Source organism: Argopecten irradians, chromosome 9 (genome assembly GCF_041381155.1).
Source record: "Argopecten irradians isolate NY chromosome 9, Ai_NY, whole genome shotgun sequence".
Lineage (NCBI taxonomy): Eukaryota > Metazoa > Mollusca > Bivalvia > Pectinida > Pectinidae > Argopecten > Argopecten irradians.
The window spans coordinates 17,284,514-17,311,401 of record NC_091142.1 but is presented as its reverse complement, the minus strand read 5'-3'; the positions used below and the strand labels follow the sequence as shown (position 1 = coordinate 17,311,401).

The 26,888-nt window shown below is 34.0% G+C and overlaps 1 protein-coding gene across 1 annotated transcript in view; it reads right to left on the bottom strand.

Moving 5' to 3' along the window:
• The window catches only part of LOC138331646 (Fanconi anemia group J protein homolog), a 71,108-nt gene extending 44,676 nt beyond the window's left edge, over positions 1-26,432 (bottom strand). The window contains exons 1-13 of the mRNA XM_069279369.1: positions 26,367-26,432; positions 25,598-25,792; positions 25,105-25,216; positions 24,343-24,396; positions 23,975-24,061; positions 23,336-23,445; positions 18,607-18,746; positions 9,375-9,464; positions 8,339-8,432; positions 7,649-7,774; positions 7,188-7,283; positions 5,768-5,903; positions 4,682-4,728 (exon numbers count right to left, since the gene is read on the bottom strand). Coding sequence (XP_069135470.1) covers positions 4,682-4,728; positions 5,768-5,903; positions 7,188-7,283; positions 7,649-7,774; positions 8,339-8,432; positions 9,375-9,464; positions 18,607-18,746; positions 23,336-23,445; positions 23,975-24,061; positions 24,343-24,396; positions 25,105-25,216; positions 25,598-25,687 — 1,182 coding nt within the window. The 5' untranslated portion in view covers positions 25,688-25,792; positions 26,367-26,432. The remainder of the gene's footprint in view (positions 1-4,681; positions 4,729-5,767; positions 5,904-7,187; positions 7,284-7,648; positions 7,775-8,338; positions 8,433-9,374; positions 9,465-18,606; positions 18,747-23,335; positions 23,446-23,974; positions 24,062-24,342; positions 24,397-25,104; positions 25,217-25,597; positions 25,793-26,366) is intronic.
• Positions 26,433-26,888: the final 456 nt, after the last annotated feature.

The following is a 26,888-nucleotide window of genomic DNA, read 5'->3' as shown; positions in this document are numbered from 1 at the left end:
AAAGTAAACAAAATGGCTGAACGAAAGTGTGTGCGATGAAAAAAATATATCTGAATCGGCAACAAAGTGGAGGAAATTATAATGGATTCGGTAGCACCCTAGGATATCTATAGGGAATTAAATTCAGAAATGGCATGTAGCAATAGAAGAAACAGAAGCCACATCTCAAGCGGAACTTGCCGTGATCTGTTGGGACTCGTGTAACGGCATTGCACGTGGTGAGTTAAATTTCAACACATATGCCAGCGCACAAACAGCCGCAGACTAACTACATGTATATTTGGTGTACAAAGTTAGCGAGCGTATGTAAGTAACATGAAGTGTTTTAGATTATATGAATATGTATAAACAGTCCCTCGCACTTCGATTTGTTGTTGTTTTTTAACTAAACATGCCGTGGCAAGACTGTCACTTCTATCTGACATTTTGTTGCACGCTTCCGTATGTTGCTGCGGCCTCGTTTTGGAAAAAATACGTCATGTTCTATGTAAAGCTTGACTTCGCTCTATTTTTAGAGGAGTATTTTCCTGGTCAAGCTAGGCAACTGACCACCCATATTGTTTGCTGTATGCATTGAAAATGATCTGAAGATTATATCTATGTATAGGATAAATTTCAATTTCGTAGTCTTTATATTTCATTGGGCGAAACCTACCTTTAAGAATCTTACCCGACGGGTGGAGATCTCCTATCCCAACTGAATACAGGCTAGGGGATTCAAGAAAGTAAAATGACCTGGTTTGAGTATGAATAGTTCTACCTTCCAGTGATTGTGACATCATATCTTAGCGGGCTGTATCACTTCAGCAGCACCATTATTGGCTAAAAATTCATTCTAATGTCAGACAGAAACAATAAAATGACGTCAGGATTACGAGGAAGGCGGGACAAAATGGAGGTCTCTGCTAGATTTTCGAAATACAGTTGAACTTCTTTGTTATGTAGGCATTTGTAGATATGTGATAAAAAGTATCTTAAATTTGTGTTCATTTCATATGAGATTTTATGAAACTCGTCTCGAAGTTTTAATTTTTGCTCGCCAAGACTCGCAAATATAAAAGCTTCTTAAGACTCGTTACATAAAATCTCATATGAAATGAACACTCATGTAAAACCCTATATTTAAGATATAGTGTTATGAATATATGATACATTTATTTAAGATATACTAAAATTGATGAGAATGTGTAATTATCTAGTGTCCTTCCCTTTACTCTAAAGTAAGATAAGAGAATCACTTGCTGGTAAAATTGTATAACAAGAGGCCCATGGGCCTTAACGGTCACCTGAGTTAGAATATATAATGAAACAAATTAAAGACATATAAACACTATATGCTGGGCCTTGAAGTTGGTCAGTGATTTATAAATTTGACTTTTAAGACTATGAAGAGTATTTGCTTCCATCAAACTTGTGAACTTGGAGGATTTTTTTGAAATTTTAATCATTTTGACCCTGTTTGGTCCTACCCCTCTGGTCCCCCAGGGGGTCATCGAGGACGGATATGGATGTTAAAATGCTATATCTTAGGCTTATAATTCTAATCAAGTTTGACTAATTTCCTATGAAAATTGGGCAAATAATGTTCACAAATATGTTTTTCCTATATAAACTATAGTAAACTTGACCCCTCCCCAGGGGGTAACGTGAGACCCCAAGGTCATATAATTCACAATTTTTATAAAACACCTTAAGACCTTTCCATCTATAATTATTTGATTCTACTATATCCAGAATTTTAGAAGATTTTTGGAGTTTTAGCCTATTTGACCCTTTTTTTGCCCCGCCCCTCTGCCCCCAGGGGGTCGGCCTGGACCAATGTGGATATGATATTCAAATGCTATCTCAGGCTAATAATTCTAACCAAATTTGACTCATTTCCTATGAAAATTGTGCAAAAAATGCTCATTAATGTGTTTTTCCTATATAAACTATAGTAAACTTGACCCCTCCCCAAGGGGAAACAGGACACCCCAGGGTCATAAAATTTACAATGTTTATAAACAAACTTTAAGACCTTTTCATCTATAAAGTGTATTTGATTATACAGTGGAACCTCCCGAAACCGATCATGGTCGGTGCATATAATTTTGGCCGGTTTAGAGAGGGTTCGGTTTGGAGAAGTGAACCGAATACTGAACATCACGATCCGGATTTAATTGATCGGAAGTCGTTTTTTACATTAGTGCACAGCATGTATGCCTAGTGTTCGTTAAAACCGACCGGTATTGATTGTTAATGTGAATGTTATCACAAAAGAGAGAATCATACGTTTAAAAGGAATGGATAACAGCAAACTTGACTTTGTTACCGCTTATAAACGTAGTTTAGTTAGTTAGTTGCGTGAATGTTCTTGGGGATGTTCTCGTCTGCAACCTACATACGGCCGATCGCTTCCGGTTACGTCAAGAATCAAATTACATGTATATGGTCTAATTACACGATGATCAATCAATGCCGGTCATTATATGACATGGTCAGTTTCTAAAACAATACATGGCTTCGGCTTCTTCATGCAGATAATTTACGTTATCCGACAGCTAGGCCTACATATGTAAATAAAAAAACCCGTGTGATTTGAATACGAAACTTTCTCTTAATTACTAGCTCTGCTTGTTTTCCTACAGTAAACAAACCGCGTGCACATGGTAGACCTTCGTTAGATATCTAAACAATAGGCATGAGTAAATAATTACACCACCATCTCGGGTATAATTACTGTGTACCTATAGCCTTCCCATCGGTATACATGCCCAAGGACATGGCATGCAACAACTATGGTACAGGTATGTGTGTATTTCACGGTCGGTTGATCAGACCTCAATGCAATCTATCGGTATCGCTCAGGTAAGGCCGGTTTTCAGAAGTGTATTTTAGTTACATTTGACTATTCCGATCTCAAAATCGGTCCGGTATTCGGAATTGGGAGGGATCGGTTTTGGGAAGTTTTATATACTATTAATAAAGACGAATTCATTCCGTACATGACATCCATGTTCGGTTTCTAGAGGTGATCGGTTTTGAGAAGGTTCGGTTTTGGGAGGTTCCACTGTACCTTTTCCAGAATTTTAAAAGAATATTTTTATAGTTTTAGCCTATTTGACCTTTTTTGCCCCGCCCCTCTGCCCCCAGGGGGTCGGCCAGGACCAATGTGGATATGATATTCAAATGCTATCTCAGGCTAATAATTCTAACCAAGTTTGACTCATTTCCTATGAAAATTGAGCAAAAAATGCTCATTAATGTGTTTTTCCTATATAAGCTATAGTAAACTTGACCCCCTCCCCAAGGGGAAACAGGACACCCCAGGGTCATATAATTTACAATCTTTATAAACAAACTTTAAGACCTTTTCATCTATAAAGTGTATTTGATTATACCATTTCCAGAATTTTAAAAGAATATTTTTGAAGTTTTAGCCTATTTGACCTTTTTTGGCCCCGTCCCTCTGCCCCCAGGGGGTCGGCCTGGACCAATATGGATATGATATTAAAATGCTATCTCAGGCTAAAAAATTCTAACCAAGTTTGACTCGTTTCCAATGAAAATTGAGCTAACAATGTTCATAAATGTGTTTTCCCAATATAAACTATAGTAAACTTGACCCTCTCCCCAGGGGGAAACGTGAGACCCCAGGGTCATATAATTCACAATTTTTGTAAAGGACCTTAAGACCTTTCTATTTATGAAAAGTATTTGATTCTACCTTTTCCAGAATTTCAGAAGAAGATTTTTGAAGTTTTAGCCTATTTGACCATTTTTTAGCCCCACCCCTCTGCCCCCAGGGGGTCGGCCAGAACCAATGTGGATATGATATTAAAATGCTATCTCAGGCTAATAATTCTAACCAAGTTTGACTCGTTTCCAATGAAAATTGAGCAAAACATGCTCATAAATGTGTTTTCCCTATATAAACTATAGTAAACTTGATCCCCTCCCCAGGGGGAAACGTGAGACCCCAGGGTCATATAATTCACAATTTTTGTAAAGGACCTTAAGACCTTTCTATTTATGAAAAGTATTTGATTCTACCATTTCCAGAATTTCAGAAGAAGATTTTTGAAGTTTTAGCCTATTTGACCCCTTTTGACCCCACCCCTAAGGCCCCTTGGGGTCAGTCATAGAAAATTTGTTAAAAGGATTTAATGGCCATCTCATACTCATAATTCTGACAACATTTGACTCATTTCCTATTACAAATGACCAAATAATGCGCAAAAATGTGTTTTCCCAATATAAACTATAGTAAACTTAACCCCCTCCCCAGGGGGAAACTAGAGACCCCAGGGTCATATAATTCACAATTTTTGTAAAGGACTTTAATACCTTTCTATCTATGAAGAGTATTTGATTCTACCACATTCTGTGAGTAGAGAAGAAGATTTTTAAAATTTTACTCAATTTTACCCCTTTTGGCCCCTCCCACAGCCCCCTGGGGGATGGGGACCATATAATTCACAATTTTGATTGGCCTTATGTCTTAGAAGGTTTGTGCAAAATTTCATTGAAATTGCTTCAGCAGTTTTGGAGAAGAAGACGAAAATGTAAATTGTTTACGGACATACAACAGACGACGCACGACGACAGACAAAAGGCGATTAGAATAGGTCACCTGAGACTTCGTCTCAGGTGACCTAAAAATCCAGTACAGGATAAAAGAAGAGTTTTCCTTGGTACATACCATCTGTCTAATCCTCAGGTGCTCTGGTGGCTTGATAGCATAGGCAACTAAAACATAAAGTGTAGCAAATCTACAGGTCAGTCTTTAGTACAAACTCCGGAAAAAATATCAATAATGTAGTTTTAAAATTCATAATGAACTGTTCTATCCTTTGAATAAGAGCTCAAAGGTGTCCGAAGCAATGAATAAGTTATTCAAGATATTTGTTTTTGGGGAGTGACTTCATTATTATTGTATCTGGAAAAATCTAATGTAATTTTTTCATAAAACTGAAAATCAAATAAGGGCTGTTCCAGAAAAACATATATGGTAGGGGGGGAAGGCACTTTGAAATTGGGAGACCCACAGATAGAAGCGATTTTCAATTTTGTTGACCCCTCCACATATCTCTTTTTTTGTGAACGAGACTATGGCATAGAAGCGATTTAATTTTTTGTTTTGTTCCAACATCTATTTTTATTTACATATTTTAATTTCTAGCATCACCGAATAGTCCTTGGACAAAATTGCGCTGTTTATGGTGCAGTGAACTAATGTTTGATGTGCTGCATCTATAACTAAATTTGTACAAAGGTACAATCTTCCTAGAACTAGTGGAAAATCTGTTAAAGATACCGAAGTGTTGCACAAGGGTAATGTAAGAGTATGCGTAGACATCTTGGACATTCACACTTAGCTTGTGAAATGCCACTTTTTCCTCGACTTAATACCAGTGAATCTAAATAAAGATCTATTGATGACGAATGTATTTTACCAAAACTGTTTCTCTGTACCATTGCCAAGTTTGATTGAATATAATATGTTTTAAATAAATAGTTATTTTTGTAGTCAGGATGACTGACAGGAACATTATAAAACACAAATTTTGCATTTTATTTCAAGAGGTTACAAATGCTTCAGATCGACCCACCCACAGAAGTGATTTTATTAAAACGTCACCCTGGCACAGAATTGATTTTGTTTTGAACCCACCATGGCACATACTATTTTTTAAAGTGCCTTCCCTGGGTGCCATATATGTTTTGCTGGAACAGCCCTAACCATTACCAACTAAAACAAAACACAAAAAAATTCTAGCACACGCACTCATTTCGTCGAGTTCCTTGACGGCCTTTTCCAGCTCGTCACAGCTGAGCGTTTGACTCGCAGCCTCCCGAGCAGCGTCCTCCATGTTGTGGGCCTCGTCTAGTATGATGATCTGATCCTTCAGATTTAACTCCATCTGTTGATAAAGTTAATGTCTTCATTGTAAGTTACTGATTTCTAAGACATTTATATTGGTCTTTCAAGGAAATATAAAACTGCTCTGTAGATTCTGAGCCTACTGTAAACCAATTTCTTTCGCATACAATTTATTTTCGCGAATATTGTGTTCAAGATAAAGGTTTATCTTCACGAATTGAAATTTTCTATAATCATTGTGTAATTAAATTTTAATTTATTTTTATTCGTTTTAAAATCCGTGAAACTTAATCACTGCGAAAATGCTTTGAAATGGAAATAGTAAAATATAGTTGGTTTACAGTATTCTGTAGTGCATTTTAGGGCTGATAATATAGGGCCCTCATTCACAATTGAAAATTGGCACATTTTTTCCCAATTGGTGGCTAAATTTCCCAATTGATAGTTTATGTGTGCAGATATAAAATGATAAAACATGACAAAAGAATAATATGTATGTACAAATGATTTCCTTTGCGAAACAACTAAATTACAGCTCAACCCCATTTCACTATTTATTAGTTTTAAAAATTGATTATTCAAAAAGCCCTGGGCCCTGTTTCACAAACTAGAGAAAAGGACCTGCAGAAATATTAAAGATATTACACTGTCAGTATAGTTAAAGGGAGATAACCATTTATATTTTCATACAAACAGCATGAAATTTAAATACAATTTTTGAACATATTATAAAAAATATACACCATTTAAAATATTTGAATTCCATCTTAATTTAATTTTCTAAAAACCGAAATTATTAAATATGTCTATAGAAAATTTTGATAAAATGTATACATGTGACACGATAGTCAAGGGAAATTAACAACTTATCTGTATGTAAGATTTTTCACAAAAAGTTTCACAATGTTATCAAGAAAGAGTTAGCTCTCTTCGACCAAAAATCACACAACTAAAGATCTTGACTTTATAGGATAATTTGCTGTTAAAAACCAAAACTGATTTTTACACTCAAAAGCAGCAGATTTTTTAGAGAAAAAAATTCTTGCTTGGTGCCAGTTGTTACCAATATACCAATTTTTGTCAATGCACATGAGTATTTATATGAAAACACATAAATTTAGAAGCATTGTTTTGTGAAAATGATGTCTTCTAGCAGAAGATAATTTTTTGCACAGAAATGGTAGTGTAATCATACAAATACACATGCATTGGCAAGAATAAGTACTTGATGAGAATCGGTCACCAGATGGTAAAATTTGAAGTAACATGTGATTATTAATTAAATGTTTTTACAATAGAGTGTAACTGATGCTGAAAAACTTACTGCCTCCCGTATGATGGGGTCTATTAGGTAATTATAAGGACAGAAGATTATGTCGGCATCCTTCTTCAGGCTCCTGGTTCCATAATAAGGACAAGCCTGTAAAAAAAAGTCAATCCTCAAAGTTGATGAATCATTATTAGTGCAAAAACTTTAAGTTCAGGTGACAACATATACTTTATATTAAAGAACAGCACATAATTTTATTTTACTATTTCATTAAATTCGTTCTCAATAATCATGGAGAAAGACAGTTGCTGCCACATTTATCTTACAACCAGATATGTTTTAAACTAAGCATTAAAATCATTGAGGTTTGCTCATCCTAACAGATTTTGCCCTCTAGCCCTAGACTTACTGTCTTTGCTCGTCCTTACAGTTTTTGTTCTTTAGACCTAGACTTACTGGTTTTGCTCGTCCTAACATTTTTTGCCCTCTAGCCTAGAGTCCAGACATAGACTTACTGTTTTTGCTCGTCCTACGTTGATGATATCCTCGAGATCCCAGGCCTCGGTCAGTCCTAAGTCCTTGATGTATGACTGACAGGCAAACACCTTCTTTACACGGTCATTGAACTTACAGCCAGGTCCCTAGCAACGGAAATTTTATTATTACATTGAAGGATACCATTGTAATGTAGATAAAACTTACAAGAAAAGAAGAAGAGAAAGAAATGTGAACATTTGGATACTATACAGTAAAGTCACATTTCTTCTCTGTACACTTTACCATTCAGTGTGTGATTTTCATTGACCCAATGGCAATACATATCTTCTTATGTTGTCTAATAGTATGGGACTATGTATGGGTGTCCATTATTGCAGAGCTAGACTCGCCTGATTATCCTGTGTTTTATAAATTTTAACCTGGACCCAAGATCATACAGTTTTAAGTTTACAGACTTAGCTAATCACAGATTATGTAACAAAATTGTCACTTTTGATTGGCTAAGCAAAGTCTAAGATTGTTCCATGATCCTCAGGCCTGATTGACACGTCAGGTCATCAAATAATCTGGGTTTCACCATGATATTATCTATCAAGAATTGGTCTTCCAAACCTTTGATCATGGAATCGAAGCTTATCTTGATTTTTTCAATTTTTTCCCACTATCTATACTGCAATATATTGTAATATACACAAACTTGGTCTTACGTCCAGTAATTCCTTACAGCCTTCGTTCTTCCCTTTCATCTTGGATACGGATGGATGGATACAGGTGTGTTCTCTGCTACCTAATATGGTCATTCTGTAATTGTCATAAATATAGACAGGTATCAAAGGTACATGGGTTACTACAAACCAACTCTCTTTCATGTGTGATTTGTTTTTGTGAATTTTGTGATCAAGGTAAATCTGTGGAAACTTATCTACACAAAATCATATGTTTCCACAATTCTTACACAATGAAATTCAAAGAAATTTCCATTCATTTTTTATCTGCGAAACTCATTGATAATGTTTTAAAACGAAACTGCGAAATGTAGTAGCCATGAAAGTCAGTTGGTTTACAGTACTTGGTTTTACAACATCATAAACTCTTTAAACTTCATTCATTTTAAAATGATTGTGCAACAACTGAAACAAATCATTCTTTATGACATGTAAGGCAGCGTGCGAGGGGTCTTAGAGTGGGAGAAAACCAAAGTGCACGAAGAAAATTATTAATCGTCGGTGCAACGAAACGAATCCTTGCTGGCAAGGTGAAAGGCCATTGGCTTAACCAATATTATATATTTATATATCACTCAATCGATACCAAACATCAAGGGAAGATTAATAGAATCTTATATGGGTCTGTGAAGTGGAGAAGGATATCTCAACCCGAGTGAAAGATTTTGGAGCCTCGGTTGACGGCCAAAATCTTTCCCTCGGGCTGCGATATCCCTCTCCACTTCACAGACCCATGTTTGATTCTTTTTCTCCCATACTTAGTAGAAAAATGATGAGAATCCACTTGGTTTCCAGCTTTTTCATCGCGCCATTATCGCAGGAACGTTGTTATGCGTCAACATTGATGACGTCATCTACAATTGGCGGCGCAGTTACACAACATGTATTGATAACGCCACATTATTGTCTAGCGCGTGTGAGCTGTCTTACACCCCCCTGTGTAAGATAGAGTTATCTTTTCCCTAGCAACCGCAGGATATCCCTGTGAAGTATGGGAGAAATCTCTGTTACGTCCTACCTGGCTTCCTTGTAGGCCGTCTTTTTAAGCTCACGTACAATCTGTGTTATCTGTTTGTGGGTTCTGGTTCCAAAGTATATCTTAGGTACCCTGTCAAGTAAAGACAAATATTACATATAAATAAATAAGTATATCTAAGGCACCCTGTCAAGTAAAGACGAATATTACATATAAATAAATAAGTATATCTATGGTACCCTGTCAAGTAAAGACAAATATTACATATGCATTAATTAGCATATCTTAGGTACACTGCCAAGTAAAGACAAATATTACATATGCTCCACCGCTGACAAATGGTATTTTTTCACTATCAAAAACAGGAGCAGACGATTTAGTATTTTATTTCAGTTACAAAGGTTACTTACTTTACACCATTACCACCATTGAAAAGTTTGAGCTTTTAATTTTATTTCAAGTTAAAAATATGAAAAAAATTAATTGCATCCGAAAAAATTCCATGACACTATATCCGATATGGAATATGAAGTACTGATTGTGCATGCACCAAAGGCAAAACAAATTATTTTGTATCATTTTTTGTGTTGATTAGACATATATATAAACACGATTAAACACCAATTGTTGTTCAAATGATAAATATCATTTATACTCTGTCGGCGGTGGAGCATCTTTAATATATCTTAGGTACTCTGTCAAGTAAAGACAAAGATATAACATAATTCTACCAAGCTGAAGACTAAGTTATTATATGAAGGAAAATTAATTCAATTGTTATTACAAACTCTGTATAACTTATTTTCTGTTTTTTAATGAAGATTACAATGAAAATCCTTCTTTAGACCTAAAAACTTCAGATTCCAAATAAAGCTTTATATTAGCAACACCAATGATTTTTATACCATTACTTGTATGGATAAGGAACTTTTTTCGTTTTCTTTCTTTGTTTTTCTTTAATTTCTTCTTCTTTTTGGATGAAAATATGAAAATTTTGATGTTAAATGGTGTATAAACATTGCTCAATAGTGCTATGTTAAAAGACAATTTATGACCAAAAGTATTCCAACTGTTAAAGGGACATTTCAGTCTAAGAGAACATTAAAATTTGTACATATATCGGAAAATAACCAGTTCTAATGGAAATTAGACCAGTCGGGTTTTCTGTGATATGCCAGAAAAGCCCATGGTATTGAAATGCGTGTGAAATGTTGAAACTCGCTCGCTGTCCGCCATTACACATTGTGGTCGAACATCTTGTATGCCAAACCCTGTCCCTTGCTCGTAGAGAAATGCTACTTTTGTCTAGAACTGCTCAAATCGCTCTGACAGTAGTGTTTTTACCTTATTTGGTGAATTTTCTTGCCTAGAAAATCATTTTTATCACCTCCACAGTGGTTATGTAGTTCATTTGTTTAACGTGCGTGACTTTGGCTTGGATATCGGTACAGCGTACATGTTGTACCTGCTTAATCGTATTGATCAACGATTTGTATTTACAACGGTATCAATTAAAATACTAAATAATGACGTGGAATTTGTCAATATTTTATCTTATATGTTTCATAAGAAATGTAGAACAATACATTTATGCTATATTTTGCTTCTTGATTATGTAAAAGAATTAGCCTGAGTGAATTGTCCCTTTAATGGTATATTAAATTTATTTTGTTTAAGAAAATTTATGTTTCCATTTTGGATTAAGTAAAAATGACAGTTGGAATAAATATTCAGTAGAATTACACAGTAATGTAAAGTGACAGATCCAATGACAATAGAATTATGACGGTAATAAAAGAGACGTAAAATATAATCTGAACTTCTCTTTTATAATCAATATTTGACAATTACATCTTGATCTTTTCCAGATAATCTTACAAGAAATAGCCCAGTATTCATCATTTCTGAACTTGATGTAACCAAATTCTCTATAACTGCGATACTATCATACAGCAGAGATTACAGCCATTTCCTCAAGCATGTGACCAGTCGTGACAGACTACATCAACGAGTAAATTATCTTCTCCATCTTAATTCCCAGAAATCTCACTGATACAGCTAGAGGCATTGAGAGACAAGCTGTCCAAAAATTTACAAAGAATATTTGACAGCCCTTTTCATGGACTGCATAAGAACCTTTTTTTTTGGCTTCATAAATTTTCAGAAAGAAATGTTTTAATTTCCATGGATTCATATAATGTTTTAATTTCCATGGATTCATATAATGTTTTAATTTCCATGGATTCATGTAATGTTCTAAAATTGATTGTTAATGTTTTATTAATTAATGTACTAATAACCATGTATTCATTAAGTGTCCTAGCAGTAACAACATTCTACTTAATGTTGGAATGTATACTTTGTAAAGAAAAAAGTATTTAATTCTATTTAATTTATAAAAGTTCTAATTTAATACATGATTATAAATAATAAATGTATTTACTTGGGGTTGAAAATGGCAATTCCAACACATTCAGATTTGACCTGTGTGTAAAGAGGGTTAAGGTAAAAGACATGTTTTTCTTTGACCCTTGTTTTTTTTTTTTTTTTTTCTCCCCAACTTCGGTGTTTAACATAATTTGCTTTAACGAAAGAAGAATGTTAATTGGTAACATGGTTGATCCAATGACTTGAATCTGCTTATCTTGTGTTTTAGCTACGGAATGTGATATGACAGGTTTTTATCTGTATCCATGGCCGTGTAATGACCAGCGGTAATAAGCTGTTTAACTGACAATATTATGGCTATCTCCCGTCATCACAAGCCTAGCACGACTAATCTTGTCAGCAGCTGAGACCGACATCAGATGATCCATCAATTATACGCGAGTTCGATCGGATCAATTCTGTTTAATAGCAGGACAAATGTACAAGAACACTGTGTAAAAAACATGTTTTACAATATACTTTACCCTGATAACTTAATCTTGTCTTGTCATGGCCTTTTCCTTTAGCGTCTACATGAAACGCAATATTTCAGGAAGTATTGGATGAGAAGTTTTAAAGACGGACAGAAAACGAGAAAATGTCTATTTCCGGCTCAGGCTTCTCTCACCAAATTTAACACAATTGGCGAAAATGAGGCCACCCGTTACACTAATTGTATTTCCCTCTTAAACCCTTGCTGAGCCATTACTATTCAGTCTCCTTAAACTGATTAGTCTATGTTCCTAACGAGGTTGATTTCATTAGAAATGCCATGAAACCTACCTCTTAACATGCAAACTTGAACAAAACAGGATTCTGTCGGGGAAAATGGTTTATAATACGGCCAAGCGACCGATAAATACCGCTAACCACAGACGACGATTATTTAATTGTAAGCTACGGGATGAACCATTGGGTTAAAAACTTGGCCACATTTAATAAAATCAATGACATTGCGGTTTATTGTTCCGAAAAATTGACACATAAAACGGGTCAATAAAACTCCATTGGAAGCTGTAAAGGCCAAAACCAACAGCAATTTGATCTGTCAGCCTCTATCTAAGATGACAGTCATGCTCGTTAAATCTCCACAGAAATCTGAGTTACTGAAAGCTGGTCTGCAGGAATGAAATCTAACCATCTCGGCATGAAATATGCCACATTCTTTTTCTGCAGTTAATACCCTGTATCAGAGATATAAAATAGATTTCACCTTAGTTTTGCAGTCATCATCGATATTACTTGTGACGGCTATCGTCAGATTGGTCATGCTCCTTTAAAATCATGATATAATTGTAACTGCACCATGTTTCTGATTCAATTCAGACACACAGTGGCTTTGATGTTATCTGTAAGGACGACATAAGGTAGATTTAATTGTTACGGTGAATAAATTTATTTCTTTTGTAACCCTGCGGTGAATTCCACTAAATGACCATTCAGATTTCTAAGACAGTCAATCCTAAACTGGTCACATATGGTGCTTATTTGTAATCTTAGTTTAAGGCCAACACCGAAAACATTACACAATTTTTTAATCATTTGATGAAATGTATCTTAGATTTGTATTTATTTCAAATGAACATTGATAAAAATCATCTCAAAGTTATTTTATTCACTCACAAATAAAACCAAGACACAAACTCATACAATTTTATAGCACAGTCATTAAGCTTTACTTCCATCCATTCACGGTCCATTATTTAATAAAATCTTTTTAGCATACATATCTTAATCTAATTTTTACACAGTATATGTATTTGACATTTTCTGAATGGCATTTCAAAATTAAAGATTAGGATTTTCTAATCAATCTTTAAAGATCTTCACTTTTTATTAAAATTCAGCGAATGAACGATGTTAACTGTAGGTGTTTTTATTATTCGGGTTACAGTTTTCATTACTTTTCTGATAAACACATCAATATTTTGGTGTTAAAAAGGAAAATTCTGGGTGGCATCTACTCATATAATCATGTAGCCCTGAGCAAGACTGGGATTCAAGTATGTAAACAGATAGAAACTGAAATAGCTTTATCTAAATAAGGTTCGGGTGATGAAAATTAAAGTCAATACTTGACAAATTAACACACTAAGAAAGTGGTTCAACATACAAATTAAAAAAACCCATCTTAGTATCATGTTATCAATTAACATTACATATGTATACATAATATGCATTAGACTCTATCTGTTATATATATTTATATATGACATGGTGGAAAGGCTAACACTAGATGTTGGTATGTTTTTTAAAAAAAAAAATCTTATTCTATATTTCTACGAAATACTTCACATAATGTATCACAGTATCTCAGAGGTTATCACATGTACAGTAGTCTACTTTTATATTGAAAAATAAATTTGTTAAAACTTCGGTCTAAAACAACAGGCCCATGGGCCTTAACAGTCACCAGATATTTGTTAAATATCAGTTATGTTGTTTCCTAGCCAACTCATGTCTTTTGCTCACAAAATAAATCTAATAGGTCTACATACAAAGTTTCATTAAGCTTGGTACTTATTTACTCACGTTATTGTGTTCACAAGATTCAAGTATTATTACTGCAAAGGGCAATAACTCCTTAAAGGGACAATTCACTCACGCTTATTCTTTTACATAACCAAGAAGCAAAATATGGCATAAATGCATTGTTCTACATTTCTTATGAAACATGTAACATAAGATATTGACAAATTCCACGTCATTGTTTAGTGTTTTAATTGATACCGTTCTAATTACAAATCGTTGATCAATACGATTAAGCAGGTACAATGTGTACGCTGTACAAATATCCGAGCCAAAGTCACGCACGTTAAACAAATGAACTACATAACCACTGTGGAGGTGATATAATGATTTTTTAGGCAAGACAATTTACCTAATAAGGTAAACACGCGTCTGTCAGAGCGATTTGAGCTGTTCTAGACAAAAGTAGTATTACTCTACGAGCAAGGGACTGGGTTCGGCATACAAGATATTCGACCACAACGTGTAATGGCGGACAGCGAATGAGTTTGAACATTTCACACGCATTTCACCACCATGGGATTTTCTGACATATCACAGTAAAACCGACTGATCTAATTTTCATTAGAACTGGGGATTTTCCGATATATATACAAATTTTAATGTTCTTGTAGAATGAATTGTCCCTTTAATGAATTTCAGTCGAATCAAGCTTATTTTCAAACTCGTCCGAGATCTTTCCAATGTTAGTCTACATAAAGAGTTTCATTAAGCTTGGTCAATGTTTACTCACGTTATCGTGTTCACAAGGTCCAATAATTATTATTAGTGCAAAGGGCAATAACTCCTTAAATTGAACAGAATCGGGAAAGGAGAAACAAACATATTTTCTAAGGATGGCTTGTAATTGTTAAATGTAGATATTAACAAAACTCCATGATGCTAGAAAAACTAAATGTTGAATTAGAAATGTAGTTGTCTATGATAATTACCATATACCACAATGCTGTCAGAGTATAACCAACGGTACCTCATCCCACGACCAGGAAACAATATCATATTGCTTCCTCCTCATGTGAAATGCATCATTAATTATTAACAGCACTAATTATCTGTTTAATTTATTTAGTTCTGACATTAGTTTTTCACAAGATTATTTTTTTTTATGCATTTCAAATTTTCATTCATTTTTCTCAACAAGATTATTTTTTTTTTATGCATTTCAAATTTTCATTCATTTTTCTCAACAAATTTCAAATTTTCATTCATTTTTCTCAACAAATTCAATCTAAACATTTGACCTAATTCTAAATATATAAACCAGGTTATTCTGTAATAAATCAATAAATAATGATGATAAATAAATTTTGTATAAAAGGATTCTAATAAATTTTGAAAAACAATATTTGTTTTATAATTGAAGATATTAAGTCAGTAAGATTCTATTGAAGGAAAAAATGGCACTGAAATATAAAGACCAATCTGGAATATAACATATTTTTTCTTTTTTTTTTTTTTCTTTTTGGACAGCATGACTATTATATGATTATTAGAGCCCAACATTATGTTCTGTCCTAAAGATATACGCCACATCCTGCTAACACTCTCATCAACTATAATCTCCGACATTAACGATACGCTCCCACACAGAAACACAGTGGCTCACCATTAATTTTACACAAGTAAAATGGATCTCTAGCTTATGACTGGCATATATAGTGTTTCATAATAGAGTGATGATTGTGAGAAGAGTTATTGCCCTTGGATGATAATCAGCCAAGTGAACACCAGGTGGACTCCCTCAGTGTCAGGAGTTTTATCTCTCGCATCACAATGTTAAATTGTGTATTTTTTCTAACTCATTTACACAAATAAGTATAACAGCCCCTGTGGGCTTGTCACTGTGCAGACGACTGACGTTTTAGGGTGACGGAATACCTTAGTTGGTTTATAGCGATCATTTGCACTTTTACTTCCTCTGAATGTAGTGGGAAAGTTGTCAGATCTCTTGTCAGTCTATATACTCAATCCTACAACAATGATATGTACTGTACTCATTCAGTCAGGCTGTATCTCACAAATCTTCAGCGGTAAAAATCCTTTATCATTCAAGGTGATTTATGTCCAGATAGCATTTTTTTTCTTTATTGGCTTACATGTTTTAATACAAATTCATTCATGTTAATTCTATGGCTGTAGCTTAACCTACATTTTACATTTGTTACTTACTGATATACACAAAAATAAAAACAAAAGTCTTTTTACTCCTTTTCATTTTTCTGCAGTTTATCATATACAAAATTAAAATAAGATAAATAAGATAATGTTTGTTAATTTTTGATAAAAAAAAAATGGAAAAGGATGTGAAGGAACTGTACAAGACAGACATTGTTAATACTTTATGCAACCCCCCCAAAAAAATTCAGAGGGGCCACAAAAAATAATTTTAGAAAAAGAAGAAGAACGGTCATTCATTTGAACAAGTATTTTTCTCTTTAATCAATACAATTATATAGCTAGGGGCCACTGTGACAGAATGGTTGAGATATCCCAATATATTACCACAAGCCTTCAACCTCATGGACAGCTACTGCTGGTGGTATTTCTCTGGGTACTCCAGCTTTCCTCCTAAAAACAAACCTGACACAAGGGGAGGGAGGGAGGGAGCACAAAAAGTCATGCAAGTTTTTTGTTCTCTTTAATCCAGAGGCCACAGTGGGTGGTTAAGATTTACCAACACACCGGTATTACCAGATTCAAGCCTTCCACCTTTTGGTTGCAAGTTTGAATCCTCTGGGGCAGTTATCAGGTACTGACTCTCTGCTGGTGGTTTTTCTCTAAGTACTCTGGCTTTCCTCCACTAACATACCTGACACATCCCTAAATGACCCTTGCTGTCAATACAATAGCAGGTAAAACTAATAAAACCTTAATAAGCTGGTTAATCTCTGTATTCATCTAAGCAAATAAGGTAATGACAAAAAATCACTGCATTACCACTTTGGTTATTAAGAATTTGTTTAAATATTCTAATGCACCTAGTTTGACTAATCAGCAATGAAGTATACATGTAAATGTTTTCTCAGCAAGTTGACCGGTTGGTAACTTTATATATATAGAGAGAGAAAATAGCAATACATTACAGTTGTGTTCCAAACATATATATGATAAATTCTGAAAAATGCAAGATTTGGTTGAAAGTTGAAACAGGGTAAATTTGTACAGTGTAAGAAAGCAGCTCAGAATAAAATGTGGTGATATATTACAGGATGTTGGTAAAGTCAGCAGACAGTTAAGTAAGATTTCACTATACCATTCATGCAGACAGGATACAGAAATGTCATATATATCAAAGGATGCAGGGGCTTCCTATATAATGGTAGGACATAAACAAGACACTGTCAATACATTGCCAAAGTAATGACCCGCAATTACCGCAATAGCTCTTTTGCTTTTGTATTGAACTGATGAGCTCTGAGCCTCAAAATGCAGCATTCAATTCTTCATTTAAAGTTAAATAACTTAATTATAACAAAACAAATAGTAGATATACCATGCACCCATGATTGACACAACCGATTAATCACCCATGATTGACACAACCGATTAATCAGACACACAAACCAGATTGATTATCGATAGTTCCATTGATTAATGTCAATAATGAGGCATGTTTTGGATTTGTTTGCTTGTTTGATTAATTAACATCCTATTAACAGCCAGGGTCATTTAAGGACGGCTTACCATGTATGCAGTGTGTTGTGAGGCATGTTTCGGAAAAGTATGTAAACGAGTAATAAAAATATTTTGCATTTGTTGTAATTTGTTATTTTGCTGAAATTAATTCTGGAATAACAGTGTATTTACTGGTTTTGTACAACTGTTACTCTGTTTATGTAGTTTAAGTTTTAGGTTCATAATTATTCCATTTCATAGGTCTTTATAGTATGACAATGACTTGTATGGAGCATATAACTGTAAAATCTTAATCCTTTTGAACTATCAATAGTGACAAGGTTTTCATGAACATGCCTCCCGATCAACAGTTATTGATTTTTAGAGACAATCGACCTAACAGTAACATACATTTCCAACCTAGTGAACATTACTTTTATAAGACAGGGCTGCAGTGGCCAAATGGTCAAAACCTGTGTGTCAAACACAGTACTGCTAGATTTCCACCTCTGGGATACAAGTTCGAAAACCATAGTGAGGCAGTTACCAGTTACTGAGTGTTGGTCTGTAGTTTTTCCTACAGTTACCAGATAAGGTTTTACTTCCTCTCCTAAACTTAAATGATTCTAGCACATATAACAAACGAAACAAACTTGTACAACAACAGACAACACACACATCTAATTAAGCTCTACCAACTTACATGTACTTTTTCCTGTCAGTTGGCATTTCCTGTTTACAAGAACATGCACAGCACATTGAATTCTCAGCACTATTATCCTCCCCTCCAACTGGTGGCGATTCTTCATAGGATATACCCTGATGTCTTCTTTTAGCTTTCGTCTGAAATTATAGGAATAATTGTCTTATACTACGTAATTCACAGATAAAACGTATATATAGTGGACCCTCAATAAATCTGAACACTTCTCTCTTCAGCCTAAACCATCCGGATATCACATTTTCCAAACTGCTGGATAAATGATTCCATTCTTTAGTCTGTAATGAAATTCATTCCTTGATATTTCCCTCCAGAGTGTGAGTTTTTCAGACTATTGACATCCAGATTATCATGTGTCCACTGTATACAAATCTACTGACCACTGTATACAAATCTACTGACCACTGTATACAAATGTCTGAAAGCTGATAGATAAAACTGTATGATTTGATACTTAGTTTAAAGTTTTTTTTTTTTTTTAAGTTGGAATGGTTAGTTGGATTTTGTCAGCATATTAAATACTTTGAAGAAAATCACAACTTGTTCATAGGAAAATCTTGTACACCAGAGGGTTTTAACAGCTTTGAGGGGCTGGGCTGAAGGGTAAATAATAGGGATGTCACGGTTCATGTTTTTTCAGCTCGGTTCGGTTTCAACTTTTTTTGATCGGTTTTCGGTTTTTTCGGTTCGGTTCAGGCAAATCTCAATTACACTTTTTAAGTCTATTTTCTATCAAAAGCAAGTTCTGCTTTAGATTTAAAGATGGTATATCACTTAAACAAATGTTTTTTTTTTCCTTTATCAAGATTTCACTTCTAATTAAAAACATATAATTTATTGCGCCCTGAAAAATAATCCACAGCACTATATCCTATATACATTGAAGTTCTAAAAGTGCATGCAGCAAAGAAATTCATTAATTATTCTATATCATTTTGTGTCTTAATTAGACATATAACACGATTAAATACCAATTTTTGTTCAAATATTGAGTATCATTTATGATCTCTCAGCAGTGGAACATCTTTAAAAAACATAATTGAACATTTTCTTATCTTTTTAACTCTTTCAGTACTATTGACACATTAATCAGTCACAGAGAGATATATGTCCTCGTATCCTTAATGATACATTATTTCGTCACTAAAACTTTTCTCGTATCCTTCATGACGCATTATTATGTGATGATTGACATGTGAAAATCGTAAGTTTTACCGCAAATCAATACATCGGTATTATCCCAGAAAAAGTGTTTTTAAAAAGTATTATGCATTTGAATTATAATAGAGATAAACATTATTACGTACCAGGTGCATGTTCAATCGTAAAATGGTTTAATTCACGGAATATTGGCTGACGGAAACGCGATTGTTTACAATCAGCAACACAATGGCGGCTTGATTTAGCTGCCGATATTCTGCGGGATTAATGTTATCGGAAAAATACATAATAAAAAATTATCAATCATAAAATATCAAACATTTAGTGAAATATATCATTTAGATATTATGTATGTGAAAAATCATGTCCGCAGACAGCAAGAAACGATCTTCTGAATGGCTGAACTTGCACACGTGTTACACATATATGTCGGTCAACAGGTGTATTTCTCGGGATTCTGACAAACAACTTCGCCGTATTTTCAATGAAATAATCTGCAATACATTTTATACACGTAAATTACAGGTATTATAGGACAGTTATTTTTTAATGAACCGAACCGAAACTTAGAATTATCGTACCGAACCGAACCGTACGGTTGAATTTTTCGGTTAACCGTATTTTCGGTTAACCGTGACACTCCTAGTAAATAAGGTGTCTATACACATCACTGACTAAATATTTTAAGTTGGTTTTCTTTCGGAAACTCCAGCTTTCCTCCTAAATATGGCTTACCATTTAGATTAACAAGAGGCCCATATATATTAATGGTCACCTGATATTTCATACAAATTACCGCTATATCATTTATTAGCCAACTGATGTCTTTTGTTCACGAAATAGGAAATATAGATCTAACAGGTCTTCATACAAAGTTTCATTAAGCTTGGTGCATATCAATTCACATTATCCTGTTCGCAAGGTGCAATAATAATTATTACAAAAGGCAATAACTCCGTAATTAAGTTAGGAGTCGAATCAAGCTGATTTTCTAACTTGTCCGAGATCTTTCCAATATCTATAGTCTACATACAAACTTTAAATTAATCTGGGTACATATTAACTCAAGTTGTCGTGTTCACAAGGTCCAATCATAATTATTAGTGCAAAGGGCAATAACTCTGTCAATTACAGTCGAATCAAACTGATTTTGAAACTTGTTAAAGATATTTCCAATTCATCTGAGATCTTTCTTAGTCTAACAGGGCTCAAAGTGTATGTTTTTATCAGGTAGCCAGTTGGGCTACTGGGCCAAAATATTTAGGCACCAACTGGAAAAGCTGGTTGCCAGCCCAGTTCTTAAAAGGTTTCAAAACATTTTCTTTTAATGTTTTATAACAGTATAGCCATTTGTATGCAATATTTATATTATTGTGAATCATTTAAGCATTGAGAGGTACACTGTCTTTAAAAGAAATTTACACATGTGTACTTTAGTCTTTTGTAAAGCACTGTTGCAATAAGTTTAAATGAAAGCTAGATCTTATTTCTATTCTAAATTTCCTAGTCGCCAATGAGGTGCTTTGTTATAGGCCAATGTGTGGTCGCCAATGATGAATTTAAGGTGTCATGGCCACCAAAATAGGCGCCACTTTGAGCCCTGGTCTACATTAAAAGTTTCATTAAGCTCAGTTCATATTTATTCAAAGTTATTGTGTTTGCAAGGTTCAATAATTATTATTGCAAAGGGCAATGACTCTGTAAGTTACAATCTTATTAGGCCAATTTTATGCCTCGTCCGAGATCTTTCCAATTTTAGTCTATATAAAAAAGTTTTATGAAGCTGAGTGCATATTTACTCAAGTTATCATGTTCAGAATGTCCAATAATAATTATTAGTGGATTTTTTTCGAATGAGTGATTCTTTCCCAATTTTAACCTACATATAAAGTTTCATTAACCTTGGTTTTTTTTTACTCAAGTTATGGCATTCACAAGGAAATGTTAATGGATGTCGCACAACGGATGATGACCGACAAAAGACTATCTCAATATAGGTCATCATGACCTATGGTCCGGTACAAAAACAAAGAATGATATCATATTCCACCCCTTGAGGCTTGTCATGAGGCAGGGAAATTTCAACTCGAAGAGCAAGATTCTTAAGTATTAGAATATAATACTCCTCGGATTGAGTTTACCTTGTCTAAACCACTTGGCAGTGGTTGATTATTTTTCTCTCAGCTTGTTTCTTTACTGATGTATTTACTGTTGACACTGCATATTAAAATGCACGACAATAATGAACACTGACAGGATGAATTGGAATGCTATTGTTGTGACGTCTTGGAAACATTGGTATTATTGTTGCGAGATCATACATATTTTACCAGGCAATATTTCTTCAAGTGAATTTCGTGTGGACCAGGCTAAAAAAGTTAATTTCATGTTAAAATTTACAGATAAATTTCTACATGAATTTCACAAGATCTATATATATGTGAAAAAATTCTCATGAAATTTATGTGAATTTTACATGATAAATTTCAACTGAGAAATGTCCATGTGATATTCATGTGAAAGGGCCTTCAAGTGAAATTCATGTGAAAGAAAAGTGCCTTTGTATGTGTGCAGGCTGTCTTACCTTGGGTTAGATAGAGATATCTTACCTTCAATGTAAGTGTGGATATCTCTGTCCAGTTTAAGAGAAAGCAAGCTCTGAGCATCTCCTCTAATTATTCTACCTGATCAGAGCTCTGAGCATCTCCTCTAATTACAGTGTTTTTCCTGCCTATATATTTGGGGCCGGAATTCGGCCCCATTCCCAATTGTATTTCTTGTTATTTTTTCCCAAATCTATGTCTAAATTTCCCAAATCAGTGAGTTGAAGCGCATTTTGTGTGATGAAACCAAAAAAATCTGGAAATCCCAAGTCTGAACATTGTATTTTAGTATACATTCTTATACTTGATTCTTAGAGAAGGATAATTGTTTGTTTCTACCTTTTCCAATGTTTCCATAAACACGGTTAAAAATGTTCCCAATTTCCTACTTTTATCGCACAAAAATTCCCAATTTTCACCAGGTGGCAATTTCCCAAAATACCCAGGAAAAACACTGAATTATCCTACTTTATCAGAGCTCTGAGCATCTCTTCTAATTATCCTACCTTATCAGAGCTCTGAGCATCTTTTCTAATTATCCTACCTTATCAGAGCTCTGAGCATCTCTTCTAATTATCCTACCTTATCAGAGCTCTGAGCATCTCTTCTAATTATCCTACCTTATCAGAGCTCTGAGCATCTTTTTATCCTACCTTATCAGAGCTCTGACCTCCCTCTAATATCCTACCTTATCAGAGCTCTGAGCATCTCTTCTAATTATCCTACCTTACAGCTCTGAGCATCTTTCTAATTATCCTACCTTATCAGAGCTCTGACATCTCTCTAATATCCTACCTTATCAGAGCTCTGAGCATCTTTTCTAATTATCCTACCTTATCAGAGCTCTGAGCATCTCTTCTAATTATCCTACCTTATCAGAGCTCTGAGCATCTCTTCTAATTATCCTACTTTATCAGAGCTCTGAGCATCTCTTCTAATTATCCTACCTTATCTGAGTTTCCAGGAGTTTTAAACTTGGCTGATGAGGAATCCTTAAAGTCATCATCGTCATCACTGTCTTCAACAGTGATAAGATCTACAGCAGCTTGGACCGCGTCTGAAATATTTATAAATATGGACACCATATATTATAAGACTCCTTTATATGTGGATATGAAGGGTAGGGATGTTCTACCCAACAGTCACAAAATTTTGTGGTCCCGAGGTTAGACTATCCCTATCCTTCATATCAACGTATGAAAGTGTATATTTCTCATACCTCAACATTCTATTGCAATTTTACAACTATGATATTCCACCATTTTGAAATAAATAAGAAAAAATCTGCAACTGTAAGTCAATTCTTCATACATCAAAATCCTATTGTTTGCATCTTTTGTAATAAAACCAGTCTAGTTTCAGAGAAAATTTCACCAAAATAGTAATTTTGCTGACACTGTGATGTCACAAGGCTGTATAGTTTGGTTATCCATATAATACACAATAAGGTAACATCAGTGTATTGCATGTGACCATATAACAAGATATCATGAGTCTATATTATTCCTTATCATCTCGTTTACTTAGTATATTTTTTTCATTAATTTTTTTGCTGCATAGATATTTCTAAGTGATGAATCACTAACCCTGTGTTGAAGGGACATCTTGAACTTCTTGTTTGTCTGTGTTTTTCGGAGGGGTTGATTCTTTCAGTTTCTGGCAAGTACAGTTTTCTGAAATATGAATATTATAAATCAAACACAGTGATTGGGAATTATAATTAATCAGTCCTCTCCATCCAAAAGAGAAATTAAATCTCATCAAATACCTGGTAAAATTTCCTTTGATTTTTATAACTGACCTACTTCTTGTCATGTTGCCTTTGGTAAAGTTTATGTGGAGGCAATACAATAATTGTAATATGATATTAACAATGACTGTCTGAAATATAAATGTAAATATGTTTCAAACAGGATATACCAAATATTTATGAATACTTTCAAACATTACTTACTTGATTCCTCAGTAAAAGATGCCGACTCAAGTTCTTCTGCTTTTCTTTTCTTTTCTGAAAAAAAGATACATCAAACGTGACAAGAAAACAGAAAATATTATCATACATCACATTCAACCTGTGTATAGAGACCATATGGCTATAAAGACAATTTTTCCTCTGCCCATTGGTTGACCTTTATAGACAGGTTTCACTGAAATTTTATCAAATTTACATTGTATCGAGAGTTATTTTTATTTATAACATAATGATAAATTTCAGTGACGTTCTTTGTTCAAATCAGAAATAAAACCCATAGTGATTACTTAATTAACAAAGATTTCAGTTCCATAAAAAGTTTAAAAGTAAATGTGTAAAAGAGTGAGTCTAACACAAAAGTTCCTTCCAGTAAACTGATTTTTAATAGGAGAGTTGTTGACATGTTTCAGCTCGAAGGGAGCCATCCTCAGAACTCACTTTTTTACTTGTTTACTTGGAACCTTAGTGATCAGGGCCTCTGTATTCTTTTGGATCCACAGTCGTTTCAATCAAAAATTTCTACAATTTCCACATCCTAGGGCAATGCGCCTCCACACCCGATAGTGATTATCCTATAAGTTATTTTGATAAGCAATAGACTTCCATTACCTAGAAAAATGTGAGATTGGCAAAGATTTGTTTTTGTTCAGTTTGTTTGGTTTTATACATCCTATTTATATAAGGACATATATATTTACCATGTATGGCAATGGGAAGTAACAGTAGATTATATACACTATTTACCATATTCAGCTGTTTGCCAAGCAAGAGCAGAACATAAAAGAGCCAGGCTTTTTCCACTTCCTGTAGGACTTTCCAACAAACAGTTCTGTTTTCTCCCAATACCCTTGATGACCTATAACATAAATATAATATTTTGTAGAAAAGTCTGGAATATAGTTAAATGGTTTGGAACTTTATTTCTACCATTTGGCAGACCAGATGTGATTAGAAAAACAGACATTGAAATTTTGAAAACTTGCAATTAACTTCAAATTGCAGATGCTCTTCATGATCATTGTCCTCAGAAAATATTAATGATCTTAAACTTTGCTGCACTACTGTAACAATATAAGCACATTTTAGTGTTACGTGTACAAAAGAATAAATTTGATGTGGCTTAATGTGTGTTTTTCTGTGTCCTTCTATTTATAAATCATATATCTTATAAATATAATTTAATATAAGTCTTCCTTTCAAAATGTTGTGCAAAATGATAACACAATAACATGCTTACCTTTTCCATCATACTGAACTGAGAAGGGTAGGGTTTACATGGGAATAAAACCGGGACCCCGTGTATCATCCTCTTCTCCTCTGTTGTCATGGTGATTGATTTAATCAAACCACTGTACCTTAAATCGTATGTCCCTGCTTATTTAACGTTTTGCAGGTACTGTGGCACACAGCCAAATCTTAACTGTAGTCACATCTGTAAACATATAAAACTTTGATAAAGTCATCTCCTACAATATAAAACAAATTCTAATTCACTCGTTTTGTTATACAAAAACAATGTAGATGTTGGAAATATAATTACTGAACCAAACATAAGGTTATATATTTCAGTGATGTTTTAAAAATCAAGTGAAATAAACCTTTCCAAATTATCGGTGTGATAATAGCTATATTATGCATCTTATAATAAAGACTCTTCATGAATCTACAAAATTTCACATTGAATGGACAAAATGTCTGGACGTTTTAAATGCTAATTTGAAGTTTGATCAACATATAAAAAACTGTTACTAGTTTGGTATACGGCCTACATAAAATGGTGCATGAAAATGAAACGAACACTATGTTTGTATGATCTTTTTGTAACAATCAATCCATTATCCAATGTTTACATTTTCATCCCCTGACCGCTCGATCTCTGCAGGCACTGTTGACCAGCTTTTCGTCGATGCATCATTTTCATTTACATAAAAACATGAACGAAAAGGGCGGAATGGTAAATTGTATATCAGACTAATCATTCAACTATTTTAGTTTAACGGCCTTACTTTAATTTCCAGGGGAAAATTCTCTGTCAGCTATTTACGAAACACCCGCCATTTACAATTTTACACTTCCGGTCTAGGTATTAACTTGCCAGTGATTGGTTAAAAAATCTGGGGCTCTTAAAGGGTAATTCAAGAAAGTGAAAGTAGAACATACATGTATTAGGCCTACGGTACATGCTTTTAATACTTTCAATTTTAATATAAGAAACCAAAGGTTTTAGGTTTCTGATTATATGACTAAAAGGTGTTTTTTAAATATAATCATGTTGCTGATTAAATAACTTTGTTTGGTATAAGATAAAGATGATCCTAATTATAAAAAGACATCGAACACAAAATATTTCATTGATATTTTTTTTTTCAAAAAACTTTCTTAAATTATTCAAAATGTCTTTCGTCAGGGTTGATTATTTAAGTAAATGAACTGTATCTTGTATATATTTGTCTTGTTTCCAGACGCCAACCTAAGGCCACATTGTACATGTACATCAGAAACATTATACATGCAGTGTATTAGATATA